The sequence below is a fragment of the Megascapheus bottae genome, chromosome 20 (genome assembly GCF_031878675.1).
Source record: "Megascapheus bottae isolate mThoBot1 chromosome 20, mThoBot2.hap1, whole genome shotgun sequence".
In the NCBI taxonomy this organism is placed as follows: Eukaryota; Metazoa; Chordata; class Mammalia; order Rodentia; family Geomyidae; genus Megascapheus; species Megascapheus bottae.
Genome location: NC_143528.1, coordinates 29,540,247 through 29,567,045, shown reverse-complemented (window position 1 = coordinate 29,567,045; position 26,799 = coordinate 29,540,247). Strand labels below are relative to the sequence as shown.

The 26,799-nt window shown below is 36.9% G+C and overlaps 1 protein-coding gene across 1 annotated transcript in view; it reads right to left on the bottom strand.

The window, feature by feature from the left end:
- Nek1 (NIMA related kinase 1) overlaps positions 1-22,068 on the bottom strand; it is a 95,862-nt gene extending 73,794 nt beyond the window's left edge. The window contains exons 1-11 of the mRNA XM_090354206.1: positions 21,946-22,068; positions 21,499-21,620; positions 18,270-18,413; positions 16,513-16,609; positions 12,523-12,620; positions 10,805-10,888; positions 9,579-9,646; positions 9,361-9,447; positions 8,419-8,473; positions 3,592-3,792; positions 23-83 (exon numbers count right to left, since the gene is read on the bottom strand). Coding sequence (XP_090210332.1) covers positions 23-83; positions 3,592-3,792; positions 8,419-8,473; positions 9,361-9,447; positions 9,579-9,646; positions 10,805-10,888; positions 12,523-12,620; positions 16,513-16,609; positions 18,270-18,386 — 868 coding nt within the window. The 5' untranslated portion in view covers positions 18,387-18,413; positions 21,499-21,620; positions 21,946-22,068. The remainder of the gene's footprint in view (positions 1-22; positions 84-3,591; positions 3,793-8,418; positions 8,474-9,360; positions 9,448-9,578; positions 9,647-10,804; positions 10,889-12,522; positions 12,621-16,512; positions 16,610-18,269; positions 18,414-21,498; positions 21,621-21,945) is intronic.
- Between the last annotated feature and the right edge of the window lie 4,731 nt (positions 22,069-26,799).

Sequence of the window (26,799 nt, the reverse complement as noted above, 5' to 3'; positions counted from 1 at the left end):
TTCATATTTAAATTTCATTTACCTGATAAAGGCTGTGCTCCACATTTTGAAAATGTTTTTAGACAAAATTCTTCTGCAATAAGCTTAGGTTGAGAGAAAAGAAGTTAGAAAAAATATTAAATTTTATGAATAAAAATATTCACTAGTCACAATTATGTCACAATTATCCTGCTAGATTCATAGCACAAATTAAAAACAAGTACTCCATTCAGCAGGTCTGTCTCATGCTAACTTTCTCCCAATCTTATCAATTTATTATTATTTTTTTGATGGTCCTCGAGTTTGAACTCAGGGCCTCACATGTGCTAGACAGGTGTACTACCACTGAGTCATACCTCCAGTTGGATATTCTTACATAATTCAAGTCTTTTTAACATTGTTGCAAATACTCATTTGTTTATTCCTCAGTGTTTACAGATATATTCTGAGAAACAACAATCATTTGCATATCACTTTTTCTCCTTATTCCATCTTTTCAGTGTCAAACTATGATAATCAACAGAGTCAAGTCATCTTACCCTTTACTGAGAAAGGAAAAAACAAAAGAAGTTTCCCCTTTTCAAGAGAACAGCCAGTGCAAAGCATACTACTCCTATAGCTATTCCTACAGGTCAGCAGATCAAACTGCTCCATGGGCAAGAAGTCACCATTTGAAATGCCTCTTTCTCATTAAGAATCTGCTACAGCACTAATTTCAAACTGACATTTTCACTATCATCTAGCCAATAATAAATGTGCAAATCGTCAGGCTAGCCCCAGTAAAGTCTTCTAGGAGACGACACTGTGTGCTAAATTTTGAGAACCACTGCATACAGCATAAATTTAAGTGTAAGTCTGGTTTAATGGTAATCTAGAGCAAGGATGTGAATATGTTTTCTCTTCTGAACATATCTGCTCTCATTCCAAATCAACTTTAGAAAAAAAATGATTGTCGGATTACTGCCACATTGAATTTCTTCCAAAACAAAAGCCTTCCTTTAGTTCTGTGTGAATATTTATGTAGACTGAGGCAGTTACTTGAATTTCTCTGCTGGTCTATCCAAAATAAGAGCCACTGTACATATAAAACTACTTGAATTAAGGTTCATGATAAAGGCCAGGCATGGTAGTGCATGCTTCTAAACCTAGGTTCTCAGGAAGTCTACAGGTGGGAGAACCACAGTCCAAGACCAGTCCTTGGGGGAAAAAACTGAGACTGTACCTGAAAAATAAAGCTAAAAAGGGTTGGAGATGTAGTTTAAGTGACAAAGTATTTGTCTGGAACCTGAGGCCCTGAGTTCAAACCTGCATCTTAAAAGGGGGGTTTTTAAAATAACTAAAATTAAACATTAGCTTCTCAGTCACAATTCAAGTGCTCAACCCCTGTGGCTGGAGGCTGTATGATGCAGACAGGAACCATTACCATCATCACAGAATGTTCTGATAGCACCTTGATTTGTCAATCTACATCCATAAAGTTGCCAGACAGGACCAAGAACTAATTTTGAAAGCATTTTCCTAATGGTGCTGAGAAAATATAGTTATTAAAAATAAAAACTGTCCTGTAATTCCAGTCTTCAGGAAGCTGAAGCAGTAGGATCAGAAATTCAAGGCTAGATGCTGGTTCAAATACATACAATATTTTAGGTTTTATCATTTTCCCCCTCATTGCTAGCTGGGTGAGTTCCAGTATTTCAGCCTTAAGACTGGATGTCCTAGCTGCTTGCATAAGGGGTGGGAGGTAGAAACTACAGCAAAGTTAAATGAGGTTATTGTTTGCATCATGGTAGCTGCCAAAGAAACAATAGTACAACATAAAACTGTCCTTGCAAACATTATTTTTAACAAAGAAGTCTCATAGGACACCCACATTTCAGAAATTGTTGCTACATTCTATCACAATAAACTGTTAACTCCTGAATTTTAATAGGCTTTCTTCTTGCAAATTCTTTGGATATTTAGTTAGATCCTACTCTATGGTTGCTGAGAAGTAGTTGTTCACAGAAATGTTCTGTTACATCAGAAGGATATATAAATAATAGTTACAATTTTACTACATTATCTTATTTGCAGGGAAGTTCTATGGTAATTAAATTAATAAAGGGTACATTAAAAATGAAGAGTAAAAGAACTCCAACTTCAGGTGATCACATATGTGTAAATAATTGATGCCAGCTGATTTGACAGATTTATAAAACTTGCCTAATTAAAACTTAATTCATTCTGGGTATGATGGTCCATGCCTACAATCCAGCTACAGAGACATGGAGATTGGGAGGATTGCGGTTCAAAGCTAATCCAGACTCCATCTCAACCAATAAAGTGGGTATAGTAGTTTAGTCTGTCATCCATACTCTGTGGAGAGTGTAAAAAGGAGGATTTCAGTCCAGTCAAGTTTCAGTAAAAACAACAAACAACCAAAAAACACCCAAAACAAAAAAGACTCAATCTGAAAAATAACTTAAGCAAAAAAGGTCAGAGGTGTGGCTCACAATCATAGTATGTAAGCCTACCATGAAGCCTTACATGTAAACCCTATAATTAAGCCCTACATTTAAACACAAGCATATTGCAATGCACAAAATTAAATCAAACAAATATGTTACAAACCTGTATTTGAGGAAAAGGTAGGAGACAACTGCACACATATTTATATATTTATTATATACATACACACATATTACATAGATACTATTTTTACATTATATACATTATACATATATACATTATATGCATATTATACATGTACATATAACAATATACATATAAATATATATGTAAATACATATAGTCACAGGTTTCTGAACATATTCTGTAAAATTGGATATAATCATTAAAATTATGTTGATATTCATCTCATAAATTATGTTTAAACATATGCTGAATATTTCAAATACCAGGTTTTTTGTGATTTTTTTTTTTCAGTTACTGGGGCTTGAATTTCACAGGCAATCACTCAATCACTTTTTCCTTTCATTACTGTTGACTATTTTGTGACTGGCCTGGCTGTGATCTTCCTACTCACATTTCCCAGGCAGTGAAGAAAAGGCAAGAATCATTGAACTTAAGTTTTCTTACTAGCTGAAAACATTTTGCCCAGCCTGGCTTTGAACAGATTCTTCCAATCACAGCTTTCCAAATAGCTAAGATTATAGAGGTAAGTCACTGAACTTACTTTTATTCTTGACGTTAGGCACTCTACATGCATTACCTCTTTTTAAAAATTATTGTAATCACCTCACATGCATAATCCTACTTCCCCCAGGTGAGGAACGTGGTGACCACACAGGTTGCAAAGGGCATCTGACCTCCAAGGTTCTTATGTGCTTGCCACAAAATTGGAGGACATGTCTTAATTACTAATTTAACTTTTTTTTTTTTTTTTTTGCCAGTCCTGGGCTTGAGCTCAGGGCTTGAGCACTGTCCTTGGACTTTCTCAAGTCTAGAGCTCTACCACCTTGAGCCTCAGCACCACTTCTGGCTTTTTTTTCTATATGTGGTACCGAGGAATCGAACCCAGGTCTTCATGCATGGTAGGCAAGCACTTTAACCACTAGGCCAAACTCCCGGCCCCCTAATTTAACTTTTAAAGATAAAATTTACAAAACCTACCTGAGGTGAGAGAAACTTTTCAATGCGTTTGGCTATAAATCCTTTCTCCAATATGGAGCTGACTGATGGTCTATCCTTAGGATTTCTTTTAAATAACTGCGAGAGCAAACTACGGAGATCATAGGAATAATGTGAAGACACTGGTGGAAAAGATCCAGATATTATCTTCAGTACCAGGTTCTTCATATTGCCAGCTTCAAACTAAAATCCAGAAAACAAATGATATGTAGGAAACATTAAATTTGAAAGTGGGAATATTAGCAATGATAAATAACTATTTTCCTACTAATATAGAATAGAAATACAACCCTTTTACAAATAACAATGAACACATGCTCTCTAAAGAAAACTTCACTTAGTTATCTATAAACATACTCCAGAGAGGGTATCACCCTCAAATTAGAATGTTGTAACACACACAACTCTTTTTCTCCTTTTTTTCTCGGTTGGTCATGGGAGTTGAACTCTGGGCCTGGGTGATGTCCCTGAGCTCTTCAGCTCAAGGCTACCATCCTACCCCTTGAGCCACAGTGCCACTTTGGTTTTCTGGTGACTAATTGGAGATGAGATGCTCACAGGCTTTGTAGTACCTGGGCTGGCTTTGAACTTCTATCCTCCTGAGTAGCTAGGATTACAGGCGTGAGCCATTGTGCCCAGCTGACATGGCTCATTTTTACTTAATCAGCATGTCAAGATATAGGCATTAAATACAGTAAATATTTTATAAGCCATGATAATGAGTGTTAATGGAGTGTTACCTTACAGGTAGCAAAACCAAGGCCAAAGAACCATGGGGGTTGGGGAAACAGAAAATCTAGTGGTCTGCATTTAGGACATGGCTTCCTGTAAACTTTTTGCGATTATTAGAGTAATTATAGACTACAGCATTGGGAAAAATATATTAAATATACTAGTGATTTTTCCTATTAAACAGTGTTTGTTTGTCCATCTATTGCCAGTACTGGGGTTTGAACTCATGGGCTTGTCTTCCAAACTAAAGGATGGCACTCTACTACTTAAGCTGTCCCTCAACAGTCAGCTTTTAAAAATGTTCAAAATTTTTACCGGCTAATTGGAGATAACAGTCTGCCTCCGTTGGCATCAAAGCTCATATTTCAACCTTTTGAGCAGCTGGGATTACAAGCATGAGCCACTAGTACCTGGTTCAGTGTTATTATTTTTGTATGTGTGATGCTGTTCACAACTGCAGAATACACAATGTCGCAAATATCCCAAAGGGAATATAAACTGTATTAATAGTTCTAGATGTTTAATCAACCTAGTGTATGTTTTTGGATTAAATATAACTAATTTATATAAAAAGAATGCAGAGTTGAGGTAATTTAAAATCTAAAGACAGTTTTATGAAAGATGATAGTTGAAAGTAAAAGGCAGCTTTGATAACTCTGCTAAAATAACAGTTGTACAACTGAATTTGTTTTTTTTTTTGTGCCCCTACTTGGGCTAAAATTCAGGACCTGGGCATAGTTCTTCATCCTGAAGCTGGCACTCAATCACTTGAACTGTAGTGTTACTTCAGGCTTTTTGGTGGTCAACTGGAAATAAGAGTCTCATGGACTTTCCTCCCTGACTGTTTTCTAACCATGATCCTCAGAGTTCAGCCTCTTAGTAGATAGCATTATAGAGCTGACACTGTTAATATAAATATCAAGTAAACAAAATGAACTATCTGTTAGGCATTAGTGATTATACCAGTTATAAAAACCTCACCTAGAACATTTTATAAGTTTATAAGAATTTAAATAAATTTATTCTTCTTAAAAAATCTGTGTACCTGCCTGCTCAGCTATGTTCATCTCTGCACTATCCACAATAGCCAGGCGATGGAAACAATGCAGATGCCCTACTGCAGATGAATGGATACAGAAAATGTGGTATATATACACAATGGAATTCTACATAGCCAACAGACAAGATAAAATAATGGCATTCGCAGGGAAATGGATGAACCTAGAGCGAATCATGTTGAGTGAGACAAGTCAAGACGTAAGGAACAAAAGGCGCATGGTATCCCTAATATGTGGCTATTAAATCCAAAGAGTACAAGAGCGAGGACTCAATAACTGCATACCCAAAGCTATGGACATGGTAATGGAAATATAAACATAACTATATAGACATAAAAACCTATGACCCTATAGACATAATGTTTTATTTCTTAAATTAATGTTTCTATGACATACAAACCCTTAGCCTAATTTTGATTAAGTTCTAAATACTAAGTCCCAGTGATTGTAAATAGAGATTCCCTCCTTGAACACTTGTTTGTTAAACTTGTCATTTAAAATATGATGTAAAAATCAATATTAATAAATTCTTAAAAAAAAAATCTGTGTACCTGGGGCCAGGAGTTTGGCCTAGTGGTAGAGTGCTTGCCTAGTATGCATGAAGACCTGGGTTCAATTCCTCGGTACCACATACACAGAAAAAACTGAAAGTGGTGCTGTGGCTCAAGTGATAGAGCTCTAGCCTTGAGAAAAGTCCAAGGACAGTGCTCAGGCCCCGAGTTCAAGCCCCAGGACTGGCAAAAAAAAAAAAAAATCTCTGTACCTTAAAAATGAAAAGAACATATGGTTCCCAATTTCCATTATCTCTCAACTAACAAGTGCATCAAAGATGCAGGTTTCATGAAGTACTTAATGATTTTTAAAACAAGCATGGGCTACATACAAACAAAACAAGAGTAATTGTTCTAAAATATAGAGGCTATAGTAACAGATAATGTCAGTGTAAGATCTAATTAAATAGACAATGGCTTAACCCCAAAATTACTGTGTCACAGAAAATGGACAAATTTCTTCAAATACAAATATATCTCATATGCATAATTCCATATCATTTCAGCAACTTTTTTTTAAGAAAAATAAAATCTAAGCTGGTGTGTGATGGCTCATGCCTGTAATCAGCTACTCAGAAGGCTGAGATCTAAGGAAAGCCATCCTGGGCACAAAAGGACCTGAGGCTCTTCTCTCCAATTAACCTCTAGAAAATAGGAAGTGGGACTTGGCTCAAGAGTAGGGTGGTAGCCTTGAGCTGAAGAGCTCAGGGACAGAACCCAGGCTGAGTTCAGCCCCATGACCCACAAAAAAAAAAAAAAAGAAAAGAAAAGAAAGAAAGAAAAAAGAAAAAGAAAATTTGAGGCAATATTAAAGTATATGCAGCCACTAAAAAGAAATACACACTCCACGGCGGGGTGGGGGGTGGGGGGAGGGTAATGGGTACCAAGACATGTGAAAGGGTATCAATGTATGTGAATTAATGCACCTTTTATCTGGCAAATATCATGTAACCCTTTTATTAATTACAATAAAAAATTAAAAAAAAAAGAAATACACACTCCAAACACTATCAAGGCTATAAAACTACAGATGATTGGGAAGAAACAATCCAGAATTCATTTTGTAAGTTAATCTACAACAAAACTTAGCAGAAAATAACAAATTATATAGGTTGTTATTGATGGCTGGAAGAATTGCTCATTACATTTAGTTACTTCTTATGTATTCTCTGAAAGTTTATCTAATAAAAATATTTTGTTAATCAGTGGGAAAAAATGTTCAAGAAGGGATTTTAAAATGAAAAGTGAGGGGCCAAGAGTTTTGCCTAGTGGTAGAGTGCTTGTCTAACATGCACAAAAACCCAGGTTTGATTCTTCGGTACCACATACATAGAAAAAAGCCAGAAGTTGTGCTGCAGCTCAAGTAGTAGAATTCTAACACTGAAAAAGCCCAGGGACAGCACTAAGACCCAGAGAGTTCAAGCCCCACAGTTGACCAAAAAAAAAAAAAGCCTCAAAATAAAATAAAGAAGAATTAAAATTATACTGTAGGTTAAGAAGCTTTAAAGTTGATAAAATTCCTTGATGAATATACTGAACAAACTTGTAAGTAATATTCGATTTCATTTTTTAAATTTTTTTAATTAATTAATTTATTTTTTTGCCAGTCCTGGGCTTGAACTCAGGGCCTGAGCACTGTCCTTGGGCTTTCTCAAGGCTAGAGCTCTACCACTTGAGATATAGTACCATTTCTAGCTTTTTTTTCTATGTATGTGGTACCAAGGAATCAAACCTGGGTCTTCCAGCATGCTAGGCAGGCACTCTACCACTAGGCCAAACTCCTGGCCCTCAATTTTTTTTTTAAATGTAAGGTTTACTTTTTGTTTATTTTTGAAACAGTCTCACTATGAAGCTCAGGCTGGCCTTGAACTCTTCTCTACATTTCCTATCTCAGTCTCCTAAGTGATAGGTTTATAGACATGAACCACTATGGTCAGCTTAACTTGGGGATGAAACAACTTGCTAAAAGAAATTCAAAGATGAATTTCTGTTAAGAAGAAAGCAACTCCAGGGACTGGTGGCTCATGCCCATAATTTAAGTACTTAGGAGGCTGAGACCTGAGGATCATAGGTCAAAGCCAGCATAAGCAGGAAAGCCCATGAGATACTTATTACCAGTTCACCACCAAAAAGCTAGAAGTGGAGCTGTGGAGAAAGTGGTAGAGCACTGGCCTTGAACAAAAAAGCTAAAACATCACCAGGCCCTGTTCAAGCCCCTCTACTGGCGCGCACACACACACACACACACACAAAAGGAAAAGAGCAGGTTTGTGTCTCTATCAATAGAAATGCTTTAGAATGTATGAACTATGAAAACAAATATTTAATGTATGCAAATATGCTGGGGGAAAATCAATTTGGATATACACTTCAGGAAGTAAAATTAAAAACTAAGAGAAAAATTTTAGTCTAAGAGAGTCATCTAAAAGACGACACAATTAAAATATATTCCAGAAACTTTTACTTACTGCATGTTTAAGTGTACACATCTCATAAAGGACACACCCCAGAGCCCAAATGTCACTAAAGAAGACAAAAATGAGTTTTATTTTTATCATCAGAATATACTTTAAATATTTTAATTCATATTTCATTTAAAGGAAACATAAATGGCACATAAATACACTAGAAAAACATGTGGTCCTTAAAGCATTTTCTTTAAAACTCAAAAACAAGAACTAAATGGCAATAGCTACTCAAAATTAGACAATAGTTGTCTAAAAATTGCATAGTTGTTAAAAATTGCATTTAATGGGGCTGTGAGTTTGGCCTAGTGGTAGAGTGCTTGCCTCACATAAACAAAGACCCAGGTTCGATTCCTGGGTACCACATACATAGAAAAAAGCCAGAAGTGGTGCTGTGGCTCAAGTGATAGAGCTCTAGCCTTGAGAAAAGTCCAAGGACAGTGTTCAGACCCTGAGTTCGAGACCTATGACTGGCAAAAAAAAATTTTATTTAACAAATTTAATATCTGAATACTAGTGGCATAGAATATTCTATATTCCATTTAGTCGTTTTTATTTGGCAAAATTCAACCTGGTATATCCAATGAGTTGTAAAAAAATTCTGGTGTTTTAACATATACACAAGGAAAATACTACCTTACATTACCATGAAAAATATAATTTTACAAAATTTAATCTGGAAAAATCTATCAGGAGCAACTAACAAAGGTTATGTGGTTGAGACTTTTCCATCTGAAAGAGGGATGGAACATAAAAGATCACTGGAATGCAATGGCAGGACTGTCTTTTGCACTCTTCCTTTACACAGCATGTGAGTCAGAGTAGAGCTCTGTGTTAAAATGTGTGTTTATAGATATGATGTATACATATTTACTGTTGATTTTGTTATTGTTAAACATAAGGTAATGGAGCAGCTCAATGAAATACGAGTGTCTTTTTAAATACCTTTTATTGTTATAAGGCTTGTTTTCACAAATTTCAGGTGACAAGTAGTATGGGGTTCCTATGCAAGTTCGAGCCAGCTCTACAGTACTAGAACAACAAAAAATTATTCATAAACTTCATATAGGAAAAGAATCATCACATACATGTCATAATGAGTTGAAATTTCAGTAAAGAGATTATAGCAAAATAAGTAATAAACTTAAAAATAAGTATGTTACCTATTAAGAACTCTAGCAATTCCAAAATCTCCAAGTTGTACCGTACCATCTTTGGTTAAAAATATGTTCTGCAAAAAAAACAAAAAACAAAAAACACAAACACTGCGGCAGTCTAATTAATTGTATGAGGTATGAGTCTCTTATCTCCAACAATATTTTTCATTAAAAGTGTAAAAGCTAAAAAGCAACATTGGGATTACAGGTTATCCACATGCAAGAAGATAAATACAGTTTTCTATCTCATACCATATACAGAAATAAACATAAAAGGGATTCCAAACTTAAATGTAAAACCTAAAACTATAGAACTCCCAGAGTAAAACATAGGAGTAAATTTTCACACCCTTGATGTAGGCAATGGTTTCTTAGATATGATAACAAAAGCTTAGGTAAACAAAATAAACAAAACTTTAAACTGAACTTTATCCAATTAAAAATATGCATCAGAGGACACCATCACAAAGACAAATAAGCAATCTAGGCAATGGTAGACAATATTGGCATAGCATATATCTGAAAAGACCCATATCTAGAAAAAGAACTATTACAATTGAACAACAAAAGGCAAATAATTCAAATTTAAAAGGCATCTATGATGTTAGTTCCACTTAAATAAAATTTCCAGAATATAAATGCAGACAAAGTAGACTAATGGCTATCTAAGTCTTGGAAGAAGAATGAATGTATGTTTTTTCTTTATAAATCGCCTAAAGAGTTCTGGAACTAGAGACTACACAATGGTTTTTCAGATTTGCTCCATCAGAGGGAAGGAGTAATTAGGGGGACACTATGAAAAGTAAGGAGAAGCCAGGTGCTGGTGGCTCACACCTGTAACCCTAGCTACTTAGAAGGCTAAGACCTGAGGATTGCAGTTCAAAGCCAGCCCGGGCAGAGAAGTCTTTCAGACTCTTATCACCAATTAACCACTAGAAAATTGGAAGTGAAGCCATGGTAGAATGTTAGCCTTGAGGAAAAGAGCTCAACGGCAGTGTCCAGGCCCTGAGTTTAAGCCCCAAGAGTGACTCAAAAATAAAAAATAAAAAAAAAGTAAGCAGAGATCTAACATAGGGAGCATGAAAAGGATTAAAGGATTTGGGTCAAGGGAGGGACAAGGAAAGAAATGACAGTTCCTCACACACTGCTTTGAGCTCAAAAGCTGTGGCTCCAGACAACATAGCACCATGCTTTTATCCACTGAGAAGTTAGCAGTGACAGAATGAACACACCTGTGATTTTATGTCTCGGTGAAGAATTTTCCTATCATGTACATGTTTCAAGGCCAAACATATCTGAACAAACCAGTCCAAAATCTAGGGAGAAAAATAAAAGTAAAAAAATTTCAGAAACACCTCTGAAATATTGCTTAGAAGTCAAAAAGTATGAAAAGAAACTTGAATAGACAATTTATACCTTATAATATTTTATGACATATACTCAGGGCCTAGACACTGTCCTTGGGCTTTTTTCTCAAGGCTAGGGCTCTACCACTTGAGCCACAGCACCATTTCCAGCTTTTTTATGTATGTGATATTAAGTACTCAAACGCAGGTCTTCGTGCATGCTGGGCAAGCACTTTCCCACTAGGCCAAACTCCTAGCCTAACTTGTTCATTTTAAAATTCATCTTTTAGATCACATGAAGAGAATCAAAGTAGAAATTTGGAAAGCAGGCCTGAACTATTCTCTGTGTTTTCTACATATAAATACTGTCTTTGAAACTGGCCATTTGGAAGTAAAAAGAAGCTTAGATTCTACCTTATGCTTAACACCAAAATAATTCCAAGTAAATGGCATTTAAACTACAGTTTTAAATATGTATAAAGTTCAAAACTCATAAGGCAGCAACTATGATTTCAATTTTTTTCTACAGACATAAAACCAAAAATATTAAAGTGGGTATATAAGAATGTTTGTCATACTATTGGTCATATCAAAAAATAACCATTAGGGCCGCGAGTTTGGCCTCGTGGTTAAAGTGCTTGCCTAGCATGCATGAAGACCTGGGTTCGATTCCTTGGTACCACATACATAGAAAAAAAGCCAGAAGTGGTGCTGAGACTCAAGGGGTAGAGCTCTAGCCTTGAAAAAGTCCAAGGACAGTGCTCAGACCCTGAGCTCAAGCCCAGGACTGGCAAAAAAAAAAAAAAAATAACCATTAGTTGGATTGATTCAATGCATTATGAAAGCCTATCTCAGCAATAATAGGCAGCCGACAGAAAGAATCACTTCTATGTATAGTATTTGTGCACAGTAAGTTGAACAAAAACATTGCAGTATACTATAATATACTCTCCTATTTTTTGAATATATGCTTATCTCATGCACCTGACATTTTGTATATATGCGTATATGTACATGCAAATGCTTGTAGGAAGGAAAGAAGGAATAGGTAGTGAAACAACCAGTATACACAAGAGTTTACCTCAAGAAAGTGGATTTGTAAAAGATGGAATAGAAAATAATAAGCTATCCTTGAATTCCCTCTTTGTTCAGTATATTTGTATTCATGTGTGTGTATGTGTATGTGTGTGCGTGCGCACACTGGGGCTAAGGTACTAAATTTAATAAAGCTGTTCAAAAGCTGTTAACTTCCGGAGTTGGAATTACTTGGGAAGGCTACATTTGGGGATAATAGATCTGGCATCATTGACAATATACAGATTAACTATCTATGATTTCTATACTTAGATCTATGGATAAAATGTACACGTAAAATATAACATATAATTACACAAGTAGCAATATATTTTTACAAACTAGAAATGCACTACAGAAGCTGACCAAAGGTTGCAGTTAGACAGAAAGTGACCAACATATTGATATGATACCAGACTGCCCTAGTATTTACAATTAACATTTATAGCTTAACAATATACATATATAATCAAGTTTTGAATTACTTCTTGATAATGTAGTAGGAATTAAGCTCCTACATGCTAACTTACCTGGTCTTCTTGGAAAAAAAAGCCTTTTTGAGCATTTATTCGTTTAAACAGGTCCCCTCCTTCACAGTAATCCATCACTATGTAAAGAGAGCCATTTTCTACAAAATATAAACACTATATTGTATTTCTTTTAAAGTATACCAAAAGCATAGCCTAATGAAAAGTACCTAAAGCTACACTAAAAAGTAACAGCTAAAAAATAAAAGCAGAACTATACTCAAAAGAATCAGAGCACAAAAATCAAAGTATACTGGAAATGTAGACTATACAATGACCTAAATTACAAGCAAATCCATCTTGACCAATTAAAGAAAAAGCTGAACATGATGGCCTGTACCTGTCATCCCAGCTACTCAGGAAACATAAATAGGAGATTATCAAATTCACTTTATGTAGCCAGCATTACACTCATCCCAAAACCAGAGAATCCAGATCTTTTTAATGAACATAGATGCATAATTTCTCAATTATGTATTTTCAAGCAATTCAACAGAACATTAAAGAGATCATACCACATGATCAAGTCAAGTTCAAGGATGAAATATGCAAGGATGGTTCAATCTATTAAATATGAAGCAGCACAGAAACAAGATCAAGAACAAAATTCATGCCATCATCTCAATTAAAGAAGAAAAACCCTTTGACAAAATTCAACATCCTTTTAAGATAAAAGTTTTCAAGAAACTAGCATTAGAAAGAACAGACCTCAACATAAAAAAAGACCAATACGAAACTAACATTAGAAAGAACAGACCTCAACACAAAAAAAGACCAATACGGAGATGTTTTTACTCCACTAGAAGATAGCCAATCATTTCAGTGCTAAAGTAGATGACCAAAGGCTCTGGAGTGGTACAGGATGTTCCTGTGTATCACGTAGATGTGGCTGGTTAGCTGATTGGCTAACAGATTTGCTGTATTTTAGAACAGCATTTCTCCCATGATTGTGTTTCTTAATCTTCTGAGAGTACCAGCTACACTGTGTGGAACATATGGTCTGGTTACACAGCATAGCCGATACTCATGGAGAGGAGCTATGGACCTGAACCATCTGGTCCCACAGCAACTGGAAGAGCAGGTTATATCTGGGTCATTACGAACCTCAATAGCTCCCTGATCAGAATACAAATGTCAGCAAATATGGTCAGAACAAGAGAGCTAATTCTGCATAGAGTGAAGGCCTGAAAACCTTAGACCTGGGTAGATAGCCAGGTTCTTGGTGCCACTTCCTGAAGGGCAGTTGGAAGCCTGATGGAAACTCTGGTGACCACAGCTGTATGATGGAAGCCAAGAAAGGTGATTTGTAGAGCTGTGTACCTATGCAGCAAGACTTGGTCTCACCCTTCCCCCAACCAAACTGGAGAAGATGAGGTTGCCATGAGACGCTCTCAGCCATTCTGCCTAGATCACAAGATTCTGGTCATACTCCATATTTTTGTCTGTCTGTCTCTCTGTCTGTCTCCTCCCCACTCCTCTTCCTCTCTTTTTTTTTTTTTTTGCCAGTCCTGGAGCTTGAACCCAGGGCTGGCACTGTTCCTAGAAGCTTCTTTTGCTCAAGGGTAGCACTCTATTCACTTGAGCCACAGCACCACTTACAGCTTTTTTGGTTTATGTGGTTGGTACTGGTGAATTGAACCCAGGGCTTCATGCATTCTAGGCAAGCACTCTACCACTAAGCCACATTCCCACCCCATGGCATAATTTTTTATAAGCATATTAGTGATGTTATTTTTCAGTTACTTCCATATCAATATATTTATTATATTATTTTATGATATATTCTTATGCTAATTTATGGAGCTTCATAATTTTTTTTTTGCCAGTTCTAGGACTTAAACTCAGGGCCTGAGCACTGTCCTTGGGTTTTCCCAAGGCTAGAGCTCTACCACTTAAGCCTCAGTACCACTTCTGGCTTTTTTCTATGTATGTGGTACCGAGGAATTGAACCCGGGTCTTCCTGCATGCTAGGCAAGCACTCTACCACTAGGCCACACTCCTGTGCCCCCCCCTCCTTTTTTTTAATGTATGTGGTACTGAGGAATTGAATCCGGGTCTTCAAGCGTGCTAGGCAAGCACTCTACCACTAGGCCAAACTACCCGCATGAGTTTCATAATTCTTTAGATTTTTTAAGGAAAAAATTATATTTTTTCCTCAAAAGTGTTACTCCATTATTTAACAATATATGTTAGTACATTTATACATTTTTTAATATCCTGTACCAGCAACACTGAATTTTGTTTGTGTTTTAATATACTATGATAGTAGTATACTAAAATGAAAAACCAGTACAAAACTGTGAGAATAAAAAGAAACAGCTATTAAACCTGACAATTTAAAAAAAATTAATATTAACAGTAATATTAACAGAACAAATGGAGGTATCCTTCAGTGGAAAAAGACATAACAAAGTAGTACAGGAATGTAACACAGAATAATACACAAATATAGCACATCTGTACTCATATCAAGCACCTCAATTTTTCACTTATGAAATGTTCAAATGGTAAATGTGGCATATTTTTCATTGAATCAAAATATTAAGATAAAATGGGCCTGGGGGCTGGGAGTTTGACTTACTGGTAGAGTGCTTGCCTAGCATGCACAAAGACCTGGGTTCGATTCCTCATACCATATACATAGAAAAAAGTTGGAAGTAGTGTTACAGCTCAAGTGGTAGAGCTCTAGCCTTGAGGAAGCCTAAGGACAGTGCTCAGGCCCTAAGCCCAAGCCTAGGACTGGCAAAAAAAAAAAAAAAAAAAGGCCAATATGACAAACCATAAACATCATCATAGTGAATGGGAAAAAATTAATTTCTGCTAGGGTCATGAACAAAACAAGGGTAACCATTCTTTCCACTGTTTCCCCCGCCCCACAAAACCTGGAAAATAATTTTGATTGTTAGTACAAAGACAATGTACAGATGAGTTTTCATTTCTTAAGTCAGGTAATGAGTATGTTTCATTTTGGACAGCATTCGTCCCTCCTTCTCTCCCAGTTTTTCTTTCTAATAGCTGTGCAAAATTCCATGTGTATAGGTACCACAGTTTTTGGATTCATCCATCTACTGTTGGGCATCTAGGCTGCTCCATAATGTGGCTATTGGGAATAGTCATTGCCCATTCCTATTCAATAGTACAGGAATCATTAACCAGAGCAAAAAGGCAAGAGAAAGAAATTTTTTAAACTTCAGAGAGACAGAAGTATTCAAATAAAAGGAAGACATTAAATTTTATCTAGTTTTAGATGATATGATTCTATACTTTAAAGAGTGCTCTAAAACTCTCCTAGGTAAAAAAAAAAAAAAAACAAACACTTGGCAATGTAACAGGATGTAACAACATACATAAATCAGTAGCTTTCCTATATAACAATAAACAAGCAAAGTAAAAAAAAAAAATCAGGAACTTAATTTTAGTAAAACAAAACAAAAAACCTAGGCATAACCTTAACCAAGATGGTGAAAGACCTCTACAATGAAAATTATGAAAGTTTAAAGAAATACAGAAGACACCAGAAGACAAAAGACCTCTCATGTACATAGACTGGCAAAACCAATACAAAAAAATGGCAATACTGCTAAAGCAATCTACAGATTTGATACAATGTGCATCAAATTCCTGGATCAGTTTTCACAGAAAAAAAAAATTCCTCAAGTTCAGTTTGCATGGTAATACCTGCAATGCTTTACTATTTCTAAACCAGAGAAACAAAGCTCTTAAATACAGTTCTCTTTGCATTTTAATGAACAGAATTGATGACTGGTAGGTTAAGTGGGTTTGTTTTTATCAGCAACAAAGCCTGGCAAGGATATGGAGGAGAAAGGAACTGTTAGTGTAATATAAACTAGTAAAACCCCTACCAATAGCAGTATGGAAGTTCAAAAAAAAATCTACAAATACATTCACAAAATAACTTCTTGCAAAGAAAATATCCCCAAATTACAAGTGGCTTAGGACTTATTTTGAACTTGCTTGAGAATGTCATCTGACCTTCAAATGATTCTCTATACTGGACAATATTTGGGTGCTTCATGTTTGCCAATACTGCAACTTCCCTCCTTGATTCTTCCCTCTCTTTGCTGGACATCTTAAATCGAAGGAAAAAAGAATATAATGAGTTTAACCATCAGAAAGTCATAAATCTATCATTAAGAAAGCGATTAAAAAACATAAATATGTGGCAGAAAACATCAGAAAGAATATCCTCATAGCATTGTTATACATTGCCATAGTTAGAGCACTATTGTAACCAAATTATCATTGTGTAATGAAACTAAAAAGATAACTTACTTTTTTTAGGTGTGAATTATAGGTATTTATTTAATTAAAGCAAAAAATAAATTCCCACAGTATTCATCATACGGCAGAAAAAACTTCAACTTCAATATTTTTGAATAAATGATGTCTTTCTTAGAACAGATACATTTAGACTAGAAAACGGTCTTGACATTTCTTCCCAAACTTACAAGTGCCTAAGAAATGCGATTCAAAAGTTTATAAGGATTTGTGCTACAGATTCCTTTGTCATTTATTTTAATGCAGATTTGATGATAGTGATGGTTTTCTGCTTCCAATACCTGAAATTACCTTTTTTTATGTACTTATGTTTATTTTCAGGTTTTTTATTAAAGAACTTATTAACATTGATTTTTACATCATATTTCAAATGACATGTTTAACAAACAAGTGTTCAAGAAGGGAAACTCTATATATATAATCACTGGCACTTAGTTTTTAGAACATAATCAAAATTAAGCTAAGGGTTTGTATATCATAGATACATATTAATTTATGAAATAAAACATTATGTCTATAGAGTCATATGTTTTGTTTTGTTTTTTAAGAATTTCCCCTATTCTTTATTTTCAATAAGCTGATCTGCTACATAAGACTTTAGTGACAAATCAGCTTTGGAAAGATAAGCTATCTATTTGACTCTAACCTTAAACTATAAAGCAAAATAAATGGCTGAGATTATTTTTAAAGTTTTTAAAGTAATGTATGTTTAAAAAACTTTGAAAAGTAAAACTGTTCTACATCAACAGGCTAAGTTCAAAAAGAAAAACATAATCAACAGATATAAGTATAAACATGTTAAAACTTTTCCTTGTCAGTGAGATTATAGAAACTGAAAATTGGAGTATAAAATAGAGAAGGTAATCTTAAAGAAAAATAAAATAGTAAATTTAAAAAGATAAATGAATACTCCAACAACAAAACATAGTACATGAAAGATAATATTCACACGTGTGCCACACACAAACATTAATTTTAATTGTGCTAATATGTACATATTTTTTAAAGTTTAACTGAAACTGATAAAAACACAAATGGAATAGTTTATATAGACTGATGCCTCAAGCTAATACTCTCAGGGTCCGTAGTTCAGAAACTATTAATAAATTGGTAGGACATCATCTATGTTGATTTGGTGATAAAATTTAGCACAACTTAGAATTTCATATTCCCCTAGTTTATCCAGCAGGAAACACCATATCTACCTGTTATAGCCGATGCTATCAGGGCCACTGCCCTTTCTTCTCTTACTGCTATCTGAGCTCTACCTGCCTCCCCAACAATACTCTGCCTATTTTTTAAATTTTTTTATTGTAATTAATAGAAGGGTTACATTATATTTACCAGATAGAAGTCGCATTACTTCACAAACCTTGATACCACCCTTTCTCATGACATGGTCCCCATTTCCCTCTTCCCCTCCCCTTGCTCATCTTGATTTGATAACTTACTTTTGAGATGTTAATTTCTTTGATAACATACTGTCTGCCATCTTCTGTAGATTTAACAAGAACTGCTTTTCCAAATGAACCTTCTCCAATCTTCTGTAGTCGCACATACTTCTCCATGTTTCTTCTTCTAAGGCATTTTTATACCTATGATATATATTAAAAAGTTAATCAAGGTAAGATTCATATCAATTAGAAGTTTAAATCAAATTCTAGTTAAAAGGCCCTGGTGGTTCCTATCTATAATTCTACTACTATGATATTACTAACTACTCAAGAGACTGAGATATAAATACTATCATTCAAAGTCAGCCTGGGAAGCTAACTCCATGTGACTCATATCTCAATTAACCAGCAAAAAGCTGAAAGTTTAGGTGTGGCTCAAGTAGTAGAGTGCCAGCCTTGAATGGAAAAAAAAAGATTGTAAGGTCCTGAATTCTAGCCCTTGTATCAGCGCCAAAAACAAGGATTTTAACATCTTTAAGTTTAAATGATTTCAATTCTAATCAAGAAATATAATTACAGGGCCAGGAGTTGGCCTAGTGGTAGACTGCCTGCCTAGCTTGCACGAAGACCTGGGTTCTATTCCATGGTACCACATACATAGAAAAAAGCTGGAACTGGTTCTCTGGCTCAAGTGGTAGAGCTCTGGCCTTGAGAAAGCCTAGGGACAGTGCTCAGGCCCTGAGGTCAAGCCAGGACTGACAAAAAAAAAAACAAAAAAAAAAAAACCCACTTAATTATAGAGAAACAAAAAGCAGTGTCCCTTCCATTTTATATGAACGTTTTGGGAGAGGAACAGATAGGTACAATGCCCATGTACATTTATTTATTGACATGAACTCCACAAATGAAAAAAAGTTTTGCTCCTGTTGTTTTTCAGATTGGTCTTAAAATTTTATCTAGGACTGGTCCCAGACTGTGATCCTTCTACTTATGCTTCCCACAAACGTGGGGTTACAGATAAACACCAACATATTTGTTGAGGTTTTTGCTCTTTAGTTGGGTTTTGCTAACTTTTTCCCTACAGTAGCCTTATTGGAGTTTTTTTTGCCTCCCCCCCCAAAATAGCCTTAACTTCAATTCTCCCAACCTCTGAGTACCTGGGCTTACAGGTGTGAACACTTCCCCTGGGCACAATTACACTCTTATAAGCTGCACAGCTTTATAGTTCATCTCTGTTACAGACAAGACGAAGCCCAGCTTATTTACTGAGATGTGGTCCTGCTAACATTTTGCTCATTTCAAATGGGGATCCTATTATCCCTGCATTCCAAACAGCTATGATTACTCCCAGCCACACTCACACTATTATTCTGCCATTCTTAAAAACTCTTAGACCAACATAAATAATGTCATCCAAGACAGTGGCAATTTCAGGAGAAGCTTGAATATAGTAGGTAGTGAAAACTTAGAAAATGGATATGTGTATTTGTGTGTGAGAGAAAGAGAGGTAGACGCCAAGATGGGGAAAAAGATTATTACAAAAGTAATAGCACAGGCCATTGACAAGATCACCCTTAATGTGGACATACATGAACTCACTATGTTAATCTGACTGTTCTGGGCCTTAAATTCTTCATCTTAAAATAGTAAAGATTTAACCATAATGTGTCTTAAATTTCTTACCAACCAGAAAAGAGTAGCATAGATTAGAAAAATCAGATCTAAGTCTTCTGAATAGCAAGGACTACAGAAATAATAAACCATTTAACAATTCCCCATTTCTAAACTTTGACATTGAAAGGCCCTCCATGGCATCAAGCAACTTTTAAACTATGACAACTTGCTCCAACAGTAACATCTCAACCTCTAGCCAAATTATAGAGATTTCATATGTTTTTTTCCTAGGAATTTCTTTAAAGCCCAAAATAAGCAATGTTAGAGAAAATGACTGAAACAAAATATGAAAAATGACATTATATGAAAAAAACTTATATACTTATCAACCTGGAACATATGCTAGCAGGCATTAAGCCTTCACTAGTTTTTCAGACTTACTAGGATGATCTGAAGGGAAACAGTATAAAGATGGCAACTGATTTTATGCAGTTTTTGCTACTGTCTGCATCTACAATCCATACAGATGTTCTCCCAAAACAATAAAAACTGAAACTTCAGAAAATAGTCAATCTACTGTCTCAGAGAAGAAAAGCTCTTATTTCTCATTACCCCAAAAAAGTAGGAAACAAAAGTAGACTACTAACAGACTTTTTCAAAATGTTTTTCTATAATATTTGTGTTTTTCTACTCAGACTATACTCAAAAGATAAAGACTTTCTATTTGTGAAAAGGTACCATGTTCATGACTTAGACTAGAAGGCAGAAGATTAGACAGTACAATTTATTTGGAATACAACACCAATGTATTATTAACATGACCTCAAAAGAATTCCACTGCTCAAGTTCTATAACCTTTACCAAGTTTCTAACAGACTCTTACTGTGCAAAAACCAGTTTCTTCACAAAATAGGCTATTTACTTTTCATCTAGGACAAAGGTAGTTTTATATAAACTTTAGTTGTAAATCCTCTACCATCAGACAAATCTAGTCAAGAAAGAACTTCTTTTCTTTTCCTATTTGGCTCCCTTCCATCATCTCTACAATCTTCCCACATCATAATAAAAAGCTATTATTTGCTTAAGTTTGCTAGCAGTTTTAATTCTTCATAAACTTTTTGAATGTTATTTACCAAGGCAACTGAAAAAGACTTTTGCTTCCTGGAGTAGATTTTGCTTAAGAGTATTAAAACAGGTACACATTCGAAAGTCGTGGAGGTTGAAAGTATAGAGGATTTGCCTACGTGGGTTCAACTTCCAGATGTACAACTTTCATAGTACAAGAACTTCTAATATCTAACAAATGAAAACTGCATCAAATTATTGAAAGAGAAATGTAAGATCGCAAGGTTTTGCTGTCCACTTTGTCCACCCAATTAAAAATATGTAGGTCATTTAAGATCAAAGACAATAACATGCAAGTAACTGAAATAACTGTAGCTACTAAAAAAAAAAAAGTACGATTACTATAATTGCATTGCCATTCTAGTTTTTCAAATAATGGATAAGGATTGCTTTGAAATGCAGTTTCTTAGAAATGCAGAATTTGATAGATGAACTTATTTTTCTTTTTTATCTGTGAACACTTAAAGTGAGAATGTATGCAATGTCTGCACGAGCCACGTTTTACTTCTTCGCCTGTCACTGCTTCCCCTCCCCGAATACAACTCACCTCAATGACACAGGCCTTTTAGGAGGAATAACGGTGATGCTCAATGACCACGGATCTAGAGGTGTCAGCCTTCCTACAGGACTGAAGGCAGAGGCTTCCGCATGCATTTTAAACATGACATCCTGCAAGGAAAACCAAGTCGGTCTGAGTTAGTTGCAGCTTATGGGGGCGCTGAGGTTCCCCGCACACTTGACACGCCCGGGGTCGGGAGAAGCCTCAGGCTCGACCCCGTCCCACCCAGGGCGGCGCCCGGGAACTAAGCTCGCACTTCCCTGGACGTCGCAAACCAACCGGCTCGGACGCCCCTGGAAACGCGTGGAGGCGGCCCGGGGGTGGGGAGGGAGGCGGGCCTGGAGGGGGAGGCGGCCCGGAGGGGAGCGCCCCGTTACCGCCGCTCCCCGAGGTCGTTGCTACTAGCCTCCGCCAGGCGGGAGACCGGGAAAATACCTGACTGCACGTCTCAAAGCCTCGTAAGGGGCTCCAGAGGCCGAGCTATGAGGACCACTGCGCAGGACCGCAAGGTAAAGACTCCACACCCGAGCGCCCCCAAACCCGAGAACTAGTGCAGACGAAGGGGGAGCGGCCGACGCGGCGGCGGCGCTAGCATGTGACGTCAGCGTGCGGGAGTCGGCGCGTAGCCTTCGGGGCGGGGCGTATCTGCGGGCGACGAGGAGCGGGGGATGTTAGGGGCGGGGCGTAGCCCTGGAGGGCGGAGCGTATCAGCAGGCGAGGCTGGCAGCCAGCTGGGGGCGGGGCATAGATCTGAAGAAGGGGCGTGGCCGCGGGCGAGGTGGAGCGTAGCAGGGAGGGGGCGTGTCCTTGGGAGGGGCGGGGTCGGGAAGGGGCGCGGTCTGTGATCAGGCATAGGGAGGGCTAGTGGAAAACTTCACCTGGCCTGGCAGCTGTAGGTAGTAAACTGGAAAGGGAAAGAATGTCATACAAGGTAAAAAGAAAGCTGAGCGGTGCAAAGCTGGCCAAACGAGGGGCAGAAATGAGGGAGAGATTTCCCTCGTGGAGGCCGATTCTGATGAAAGCTCGTTTCCTCCCTAAACTACACAGAAAGAGACTCTTTGTTTTGTTTTGTTTTGAATGCGAATGTTCACTACTTATCAAAGGATGTCCCTCCCCCACATTTTAACAAGGGATTTTTGTGTCACACCCTGGTGTCTCACACTAGGACCCCAGTTACTCAGGTGGCTGAAATCTGAAGATCATGATTTCAAACCAGCTGGGGCAGGAAACTACTCTTACCTCCAGTAAAGCACCAAAAAGCTGGAAGAGGAGATGTGGCTCAAAAAGTAGAACTGGTGTTGCGCAGAAAAAAAAAAAAAACGAACAGTGCCCAGGACTTGAGTTCAATCTCCAGTGTTGGTTCAGATAAACAAAATAATTTTCCTTGACAGCAACACTTTTTCAATATATTTGAGATGATTAAACCAAGTATTGAATGTTTTTGAAAAGCTATAATAAGGGTTTCTATATATTTACATATACTATGTACGTAAATCACCGATGTCCAGAAAGGCTCAGCAGTGTACAATATTCTAAGTACCTTATTCTTCACTGAAAGACTTGAGAACAGATTCTTCTGAGATTAAATCTGTCTGGTCTGGGGGCTCTGGCCAGTGCAAGGGGAGTGAAAGAATCCACCAAGAGGAAGAGCGGCAAGCAGGGAAGCAATGGTTTACTTACTATCCAAGTGAGAAAACCAGACACGATGGGCAGTGGGGGCCCTGAGAGTGGGCTGGGATGGCATTTCTAAGCACTGAAGGTTTAGAAGGAATGTTCTGTGGGTGGTTTCCTTTTGTATTTCTAGTTCAGCTAGCTGTTTCAGGAAGCTTCTCAGGTAGCTAGTTTCTCTCTTTGTGAAGGTGGTTGTTTATCTGTGTGTACAATCTTTTACAGGAACATGTTGTCAAACAGGACACAGGTGGAGTTCTGCTTCAGTTCAGAAGTTTCTGAAAAACAAAGCCAAACAGCCTTCCTGGCAGACAAAATAGAGTCCATTACTAAAGGGAGCAGGTTAAGCTAGTAATGTAAGAGTCCTTACAAAATCTAGTATCATCCTGAGTAACACAGGAACCCACTAGACCGATTCACTAGACCCTTTTACTTAAAGTAATTTTGAGATGCTGAAGTCTAAGAGTAATCTCAAGGGGCTGGAGTCTAAACCTGGAGCTAAAGAAGGATAGTGGCTTGAATGCTAGCTTAATTGCTTCCTTCTTAATACCTGTTTACTTGTAAGTAGCCACTTTGAAGGGACTGTCGACTTTACCAATGATTTAGATGTTTACTTCAAAGAAATCCACCTTTCTTTCCTATCTGCTCTCTCACATAACCCCTGAAACAACTTCTCTGGGTTCTAAAAGCCTTAGGTTTCAAAGTGCCGCTAAAGGAATAAATACTTCATTCTTTGCATAGAAGTTGGAAGCTTTTACAGCTTCTTGGCCAGAAGATGGCACTGTAAATCACTCTAGCTAGCCCAGTGGAGAAAATTTGTGTTGATCAGTCTCTGTAATTTCCAAGCAGTACAAATGAATTTATCTTCTAGAAGTAAAACTTCTAGAAGAACCTACTTTGTGACCCCTCCCGCTTCCGAATAGGAATTTGGGTGTCTGAATAGGGGAAGAAAGACGAAACAAGTTAGAAAAATAACAAATTAAATGGTTGGGAGTGGAACTATAGAGAGTATTTTCCTTTTCTGAAGTTTTTGAGTAAGTGATCATTTCATTAGTAAACCTTGAATTTTGTGTTTTGGTAAACAATTTCAACCTAGAGAAATTGTTTTTGACTGGAAGAAAGAAGTCTCTATAAGTTTAAATGTGAAGAAAAGTATTCTCTAAAATGCTGTTCTCTTAGTCACATAATCTTCAAACTAAGAAAAAAGTCAGTGTCTTTCAATTTAGTGTCCCATCGTGTTACATTCCAGGGAGTACTTTTTAGTTTGAAGCTACGTTCTTGAAAGTTTGTTTTAGCCTTTGGTATTTTTTTTTTCCTGCCAGTCTTGGGCTTGAGCTCAGGACCTGAGCACTGTCCTTGGACTTTCTCAAGGCTAGAGCTATACCACTTGAGCCTCAGCACTACTTCCAGCTTTTTTCTATGTATGTGGTACTGAGAAATCGAACCTGGGTCTTTGTGCATGCTAGGCAAGCACTCTACCACTAGGCCAAACTCCCGGACCCTAGCCTTTGGTATTTTTAATTAATCCTTAACTACATGTATCTAGAACTTAGAAGACTGATGAATTTATTGGATCTTAATTTGATAGCCTAGCTTAATATGCAGACATAAGACATCATCTGGTGTGTTCCTAAATTATTGTTTTTCTGAGTTGAGTTACATATAAGGACTTACAGGAAAAGCAGCTGTTTGAAAAGGACAGCCATTCCTAGAAAGAATAAAAGGATATTGAGCCTTTAGTTTGGCAGAATGTGAGAAAGTGAACATGGGATTGTTTTGAATTATCTCAAAGTGTATCAAATTTCCTGAGACTGGAGCAGGATTGTATGGGGAGGGAGGAGCAGGAAAGAGGGAGAAAGGAAGAGGGAAAAAGGCAGATAGGGACACAGAGAATATTATTTAAAAGTAAAAGTTAATGCCGTTTGGTTCAGGGATGGAGAATGGCTCACAGGCCATATATAAGGGCTGAAAAATAATTTTGTACATGATAGGACAGACACATATGCTGTTTGTATGCTTTTTGTTCACTGTTTAAGACCATCTAGCAGTACTGATAATTTTGTATGGTCTGAGAAAGATGTTATACATATCCAAATGTTCCTTGGCAGTAAAATAAAGGTCCCTACCCCTGTTAGGGGAAAAAGATAAAAGATAGGAAAAGGTCATTTTCAACTACTTCCCTGATGCTGATTATATCAGGAATTCTAGAGTACAACAGTTATACTATTTTTTTCTTTCTTTATTTTTTATTTTCCTTTTTTTTTCTGGGTTCTGGAGCTTGAACTCAGGGCCTGTCTCTGTATTCTTTTGCTCAAGGCTACACTCTACCATTTGAGCCACAGAGCTTTTCTCTTCATATAGTACTGAGGAATTAAACCCAGGGCTTCATGCATGCCAGGCAAACACTCTACTACTAAGCCACACTCCCAGATCATACTATTTTCTTAAAAACACAAAATGTCTATGTTGCTCAGACTGGTCCAATTAATTCTGTCTTCACCTGTAGAGTAACTGTGACTAAAGGCTGTGACTAATAATCTTAGTTTCTTCCTAATGTAAGCTCTCTTTCTGAAGCAAATTTATAATTTCATGAAGATTTATATAGTCTTGTTTGTCCCTTTTTCTTTAAAAAAAATCTTAGATTGTTATGGGAAATAATTCCATCTCCCCCACCCATGCACATAGCCCTCCCACCTTTTATGGTAATCAGATAAGAATCCGCAGCCTTCAACATGATAGGCTAGAGCGCTACTATTGAGTTGTGCCCCTCTCCAATCTCCTAGTGAAACTGATGAAAGAAGAAAAGGTTCATCCCATTCACTGGTCACCTGAACTATTTATTATTTTTTGGTATCTGCTCAGTTACCAGTAGGATTAAGAAATAGGCTGTCTTGGAAGTGGGGCTTGGCTTAAGGGTAGAGCGGTAGCTTTGAGCTGAAAAACTCAGAGATAGAGCCCACACCCAGAGTTCAAGCCCCATGACCCACTCCCCTGAAAAAATAAAAAATAAAAGAAATAAGCTATCTTAGGTGTTTGAACTAAACTGTTTACCTTGTGAGTTAATCTTTTTTTCTTCCCTTTCCTGGAGAGCTTCAATATCCTGTTGACAGGTAAGTACAAGAGCAATAAAGCGAATTTGAATATTGGTAGAGGGGTTTGTTTTGTTGTTGGGGCTTGAACTCCAGGCCTGACAGCTGTCCCTGAGTTCTTTTTGCTCAAGGCTAGCACTGTACCACTTGGAGCCACAGTGCCACTTGTAGCTTTCTAGTGGTTAATTGGAGATAAGGGTCTTAGGGATTTTCCTGCCTGGGCTAGGTTTGGACCTTGAGTCTCAGAGCTCAGTCTCCTGAGTAGCTAGGATTACAGACATGATCCACCAGCACCTGGCTTGGTAGAGGTTTTATTATTATAGAAGTTTCTTTCCAAAATTTGGTTTCATATCTGCAGTAAAAAGACACACAACATCTAGAAATCTCTTATAAAAGTAATTTAACTTAATTCAGAAAAGTTTTTGATTTCCGTATTTAAAAAATAACAATCTAGGAAATTTGTCCAAGAATGTTCTGAGCAAATGAAAATTGTGCCTTGATATTAGCATGGTCTGTCAAATTCTTCCTTGAT